General features: G+C 45.4%; 1 protein-coding gene across 2 annotated transcripts in view; it reads right to left on the bottom strand.

Moving 5' to 3' along the window:
* LOC121935265 (T-complex protein 1 subunit theta-like) overlaps positions 1-6077 on the bottom strand; it is a 6397-nt gene extending 320 nt beyond the window's left edge. Inside the window, exons 1-2 of one of the 2 annotated variants that reach the window (XM_042476602.1) lie at positions 6032-6077; positions 1121-2617 (exon numbers count right to left, since the gene is read on the bottom strand). In XM_042476602.1, coding sequence (XP_042332536.1) covers positions 1121-2614 — 1494 coding nt within the window. In that variant the 5' untranslated portion in view covers positions 2615-2617; positions 6032-6077. Of the gene's footprint in view, positions 1-1120; positions 2658-6031 lie in introns of those variants that run through there. The other variant, XM_042476603.1, reaches the window with a different exon arrangement.
* Positions 6078-6383: the final 306 nt, after the last annotated feature.

The following is a 6383-nucleotide window of genomic DNA, read 5'->3' as shown; positions in this document are numbered from 1 at the left end:
CCCTAGTCTCCAGAGTCCTAGTCCATCACTCAAAGCACTACATCATGCTGGCTCTCAGTCTTCAGTGTAGTACTACTGAGTAATAATTGGATTTGGTCCAGGCACACCTGGGGATGAACTTGGCAGTGAAACTCTGGAGGGTAAGCACTCCTTTATCCTCCCCGCCTTCTCTGAATTTGCTCTTTTTTAAATATTGCCACTCTTGGTGTTATTGTGAATTCCTGCTTTTACAGCTGGCCCTCCTTATCCACTTATTTTTTATCAAATGATTCAAGCATTCACAGCTTGAAAATATTAAAAAAAAAGTATAAATTCCAAGTATCAAACCTTGATTTTGCCATTTTACATAAGGGACACTATTTTATTGAGCCATTGTATTTAATGGGACTTGAGCACCCATGGATTTTGTTATACACAGGGGTTCTGGAACCAAATCCCAGCAGATAACAGGGGCTTACTGTATTAGAAAACAAAGGATTCATCAGGATTGTCCTCACCAAATAGGGACAGATGGGAGGTACATTTACTTCATAAAGTGGCCAAGGGAGAGGGAGAAAATGGAAGCAATTCTGCTCCTAAATTCCTTGAAAGACAGGTGAAGAGCAAACATAATACAGAAGCCATGGTCTCATATGATCATAAAGCTGGGCTTCGATGTACTACATTTAGACTCATCTCCAGAAATATCTGAAATTTGCAGAATATATAGAAAATACAGATTTCTCCACTCCCACCAGAAGAATTTTTCTGGAACTCAGAAACTCTGTTAATTTAAAGTTTATTTCATGCACACATGCACACACTCCTGGCCATTGGACAGTACTGCTGTTGCCCACTTGCCCAAGAGCCTTGGCTTGTTTCATACCAATTACGGAGACAAGAGGGACTCTGTCAGCCACACTGAGCTGTACTTTATTTATAGGAGGGTCCCCATAATCTTTAGGGAGAAGGGAAGCCCCTCTCAATCTAATGCATCTGGTTCTTTGTCCCAGTTGGGATTTTCCCCTCTGACTTTTGGTCCTCCACTCTTCTTGGCTAAAATGACCTCACTCACTCTCAGGAGTGTGACTGCCATCTCAGTGGCCAGCACAATGCCTCGTTGTTTCACTAAGAATGGATCCAGGAGGCCTTCCTTGACAGTGTCGATTGTGCCACCTTCCTCCATGGCCAAGTTGATGCCAGTGTTCTGTATGCCCAGTTGGTGCTGCACCTCTATCTTTGCCATCACTTCATTGACTGGGAGACCTGAATTTTCAGCCAGGGTGGCTGGGAGGGTTTTCAATGCTTGCGAGAATTCCAAGACCCCATACTGCTCAGATCCTGGGTAGTACATCCCCAGGGTATTGAGTCGCACTGATAGTGCCATCTCTGTGGCACCGGCCCCTGGCAACAGTCGCCCATCATTGCCCATAATCTTGTAGACGTTGACTCCATCACGGATGGCTTCTTCCAAGCAGTCCAGCATATCCTTGGTGGCTCCTCTAAGCACAATAGTGGCGACAGGGCAAGGGGTGTCATCTTGACTGAAAATGACTGTGTTGGTGCTGCCGATTTCGGTCATATAGACACGGTGGCAGTGCCCAATCTCTTCTTGGGATGGCACAGCTAAGTTGAGCAATAAGGTGGCTCCCACAGCTGTACACAGACGTTGCAGCTCCATGTGGGAGGTCAGCCGAACCACCAGTATCCTGTACCGGTTGGCATAGAAGAGTGCCAAATCGTCCACCTTTCCTCCAACCACCACCACATTGATGCCAGCCTTGGCAAGGCCCCGAATGTGCTGCTCCAATAGCCGCTCTTCTCCTTTGGTATAGACCTTCATTTCTGTTGCATTTCCAAAGACAACTGTGCCCTTTGCTTCCAATCTAGGTGGGCCAAAGCAGCAACAGTAGACCGCTATATGAGCTCTCTCCATCCGCTTGACTGTTCCTTCAGCTTCTGTGCAGATGACCATACCTGCCACTATGCAGGAGTTGGTGATGTCACCCCCTGGGATTTTACATATGCGGATGAGATCCGGGTTAAAGGTGTTGTCTGGAGGCAGCACCAAAATGCAGGACTTGGCTACCAATTTGGACAAGAACTTCTGGTGACCAAAGATTCTACTGCCCACAATGGCCTGCAGGATCCACATTACCTCATCCTCATCACGTGGGTTTTTCATCATGTGGCACACCAGTGTGGGCAGCAGGCGCAAAGCTTCCTTGCAAGCCATCTCATAGCCAGACCAGACATGGACCACCGGCAGTCCTGATCTTAGCAGCTTCTCAGCATTCTCCAAAAGTGCTCCTGCCAGGAGGATAACAAAATTTGTGCCATTTCCCGTCTCCTCCTCTTGTGTTTCGGCAGCTGAGCATAGCAAGCAAGCCACAGGGTTCTCCAGCTCCAGTTCGCGCAAGATGGTGGCAGCGTGGGAGGTATGGAATGACTTGCCAAGATGGTTGATCACCAGCTTGTTGTGGCCCAATGGACCATAACAGGTACGCAGGGAACGCACCAAAGCTTTGCAGGCTGTGATGTTGCTGAAGAGCGTTTCCTGGAGGCCGCTGAAGTACTTCATGCCTGCCTTGAGCATCTGTGGAAGGCCAGGAGCCATGGGGACATGTGCAGCCATAACCTGTGGAGACAGTGGCAGTGGGAAGATCCACAATGACAGCTGGAATGTGTGCCATCATCATGACAGGATTTAAGAGGAACAAAACAAGCACAAAGCAAGGCCACACATCAGTTTTGGGATGTGTGTATGATAAAAACAACCGTCTGTGATCCTTTTCATCCAGCTCTACCACCCTCCAAGGTCTAGATATCACCTAGATAATTCAGCTCATCCTCTCTTGTTGCCCCATCTTATATTTGGAATTGTCTCCCAGCACACATGCCTGATCCCACCTCTCTGACTTCCTTTCAGATCCACAAAGCCTTTGGCTTAATGTTCATCCCCCTCCCCAATAATTTCCTCTAGTTTTGCCCATTCTGGTGCTCTCCAGATATCTTGGACTACAACTCTCAGCATCCCTGGCATCACCACAATGGCAAGCTGTACTTCATAAATAAAAATCAAATAAATAAATAGATGAATAAAGTTCAACCATGCTGGAGGGCCTCAGATTGGGAAAGCTTGTCCTATCTTAACCAGGATCCTTTTCACACTAGATATATTATAGCAACTATGGGCCCGAACAGACAGGCCAAAATAAAGCTGCTTCAGATCACTTTGGAGGTATGCAGTTTAAATGATGCATGCGTCCTAAGAGTCCAGAGTCCATACCAAAGCCATGCTCCAGTCCTGTCTGTTCAGGCCCTGAGATTCCTTTTTTTCTGTCATGGCAACATCCTGTGAACGCCTGGGATTTCTAGTTTAGTGATGCCTTAGAATTTTCTGGCTTATCATTCTAAACACCACTCTCTAATTCATGAATGCTAGGATTTCACGGGATCGTACCAATTAAAATGGAATTGTAGTACTATAATTGTGTAGCATGTAAAGGTCCCAAGCCAATGTATTAATAGTACAGTAGTTTAAAAGCAACACGGCCAATTTTCCCCTTCGATGTCCCCCCACCGGTTGCACTGTTGCATCCTGATGCACTGGTTCTGGCACATGTACGGCCCAACAAATAGCAGAAACAGTGGCTTTCCGGAGAAGTTGGAGAGTGTGGGAGGCTAAAAGGGCAAGCTGCTGTGTCTGTACATGCTCTTGGGTACTTTTGGTTGGAAAAGTGCCTTAAAATTGCTAGGGAATAATAATAATAATAATAATACAACTAAATTAATAATAATAGGCATTTGGGAGGGGTTCAGAGGGCATTTGAGGATTGCGGGGTCCCACAGGTTTCTGTCCTGGGCCCAGTGCTGTTCAACATCTTTATCAATGACTTGGATGACAGAATTGGGGGTATACTTATCAAATTTGCAGATGACACCAAACTAGGAGGAATAGCTAATACCCCAGAGAACAAGATCAAACTTCAGAATGACCTTAATGATTAGAAAGCTGGGCCAAAGCTAACAAAATGAATTTCAACACAGAGAAATGTAAGGTACTGCACTTAGGGTGGAAAAATGAAATGAACAGATATAAGATGGGTGACACCTGGCTGAACAAAAAACTTTTAGGTATGAAGGGATCTAGGAGTCCAAGTAGACTACAAGTTGAACATGAGTCAACACAGTGTGATGCAGCAGCTAACAAGGCCAATGCAATTTTAGGCTGCATCAATAGAAGTATAGTGTCTAGATCAAGGGAAGTAATAATGCCACTGTATTCTGCCTTGGTCAGGTTCCACCTGGAATATTGTGTCCAGTTCTGGGCATCACAATTTAAAAAGGATGTTGAGAAACTGGAGCCATGTGTCCAAAGGAGGGTGACTAAAATGGTGAAGGGTCTGGAAACCATGCCCTATGAGGAACGACTTAGGGAGCTGGGGATGTTTAGCCTGGAGAAGAGAAGATTAAGAGATGATATGATAGCCCTGTTTAAATATATGAAAGGAAGTCATATTGAGGAGGGAGCAAGCTTGTTTTCTGCTGCTCCAGAGACTAGGACCCGTAGCAATGGATGCAAGCTACAGGAAAAGAGATTCCACCTCAACATTAGGAGGAACCTCCTGACAGTAAGGACTGTTCGACAGTGGAACACACTCCTTCCTCGGAGTGTAGTGAAATCTCCTTCCTTAGAGGTTTTTAAACTGAGGCTGGATGGCCATCTGTCAGGGATGCTTTGATTTAGATTTCCTGCATGGCAGAATGGGGTTGGACTGGATGGCCCTTCTGGTCTCTTCCAACTCTATGATTCTATGATTCTATGGTTCTTTCCCTTCTCCTACTTTAAAGCCATAGGCAGGCACCCTATTAGTATCTTATTATTAGTACACACTGTTAGTCCATATGCAAATAGTTACACTTTCTCCCAGATTTTGGAAAATGGTAGAGGGAAGGCAAAGGCATACAAAAACCTGCCAGTTCTGAGCAGCCTATTCCTCCAGTGCCTGCCTGCCTGCCTGCCTGCCTTCCTTCACGGCTGCTGTGCCCGCAGCCTTTTTCCTTCTGTCGCCACTGCCTACACTGGCATAGTTACTCCAGAGTAGTTCACCAAGAAGATTCTAACCATTATCTACTTCTTTGTATTTTATGTTGTCTTGTTTTATTGGTTTTTTCTTAGTTTGCTTGCTTCGTTTATACGCTCATATGATGAAGATCAATTCAGTATATAAACTTTTTAAACAAGATGGTAAAACTAGCCATTATTTTTTATATTAACACAACCCTCCACCATTTACCACTGCCTCTGTTTCTCTCTTGTGGTGTGGTCTTTCCAAATGTTAGCCCCACAGGGCAGAGACCTTTTGTTTCATTTTGTAGATAGGCAGTTAGCTAAATCACCAGAACTGGCACAAACAACAATCAGTAAAGGAAAAGATACCACAGAGAGCGAACATTCATGCCACTTTGCCCCATCTTGGTGATCTGGGCTTAAGAAAAATCCATGAGCCAACATTTCCTTAATGCCTCAAGATTAATCTTTTAGTCTTTCCACTGCCCCATAAACTAAAATGTAGGCTAGTAATTAGTGTCACCAATGGTTACTTGCTTTACTTTTTAGAAAGGTTCAGGGGTTTAAGATTGTCTGGGGAACACATCTAGATGCTCTCCAACAGTTTACAGATGAAAATGGGGGTCTGTTTGGCTATGCAATAGCAAACTGTGGTCAGACAGCAAAATTATTATGAGGAAGATGAAAAAGCTAGGAAAGGCTACGCAGTTTGCTTTTGCCTGAGCCTACTGAGAAAGTCATTCTGCCCCTTCCTCCTACACCCAGTTGAGTTAATTTAGTGCAAACTACTTTTACATTTGAGTTTCATTGCAGCAACGAAGTAAGCTGAGGACAAAGGGAGAAAAAGGAAGAGAAGAAGAAAGAAACTGCAGATAATTAACTGGGATGTCCCTGCCGTTATTGGGTCAGCCGGACAGTATGCATCCAAATTCGGCTGCCCCTTTGACCCTTTTCCATGTGCCAAGAGGACAAACCTACTGAAGCCAGCTGAGAAGTGACCAGTCAGATGCCAAAGACCTGAGAGATACCAGGGGATTAGGGAGGAAGCAACCGTAACAGTCGCTCTGATCGAGAAGTTGAGGAGGAAGTGATGTCACAGTGGCACATTCTCATGGCCCGGGAGAAGCCTGGCCAGCCTGTGAAGCCATGGAGCTGTATGTGGAGATCCATCCATAGGGGAGCCATGTCAGCTGAAGTGGCGTCAAAATGCATTCATTCCTCAGTGTGGCATCATCAGTCTCAACATCATTTCCAGTGTCACCCATTGGGGCTGCTGTTGTTCACGGCCTTAGTCAACCCGATTCAGGGCCCCTGTGATGAGACTCGCCAA

Source organism: Sceloporus undulatus, chromosome 6, assembly GCF_019175285.1.
Source record: "Sceloporus undulatus isolate JIND9_A2432 ecotype Alabama chromosome 6, SceUnd_v1.1, whole genome shotgun sequence".
NCBI lineage: Eukaryota > Metazoa > Chordata > Lepidosauria > Squamata > Phrynosomatidae > Sceloporus > Sceloporus undulatus.
This window is presented reverse-complemented; position numbering and strand designations above follow the sequence as displayed.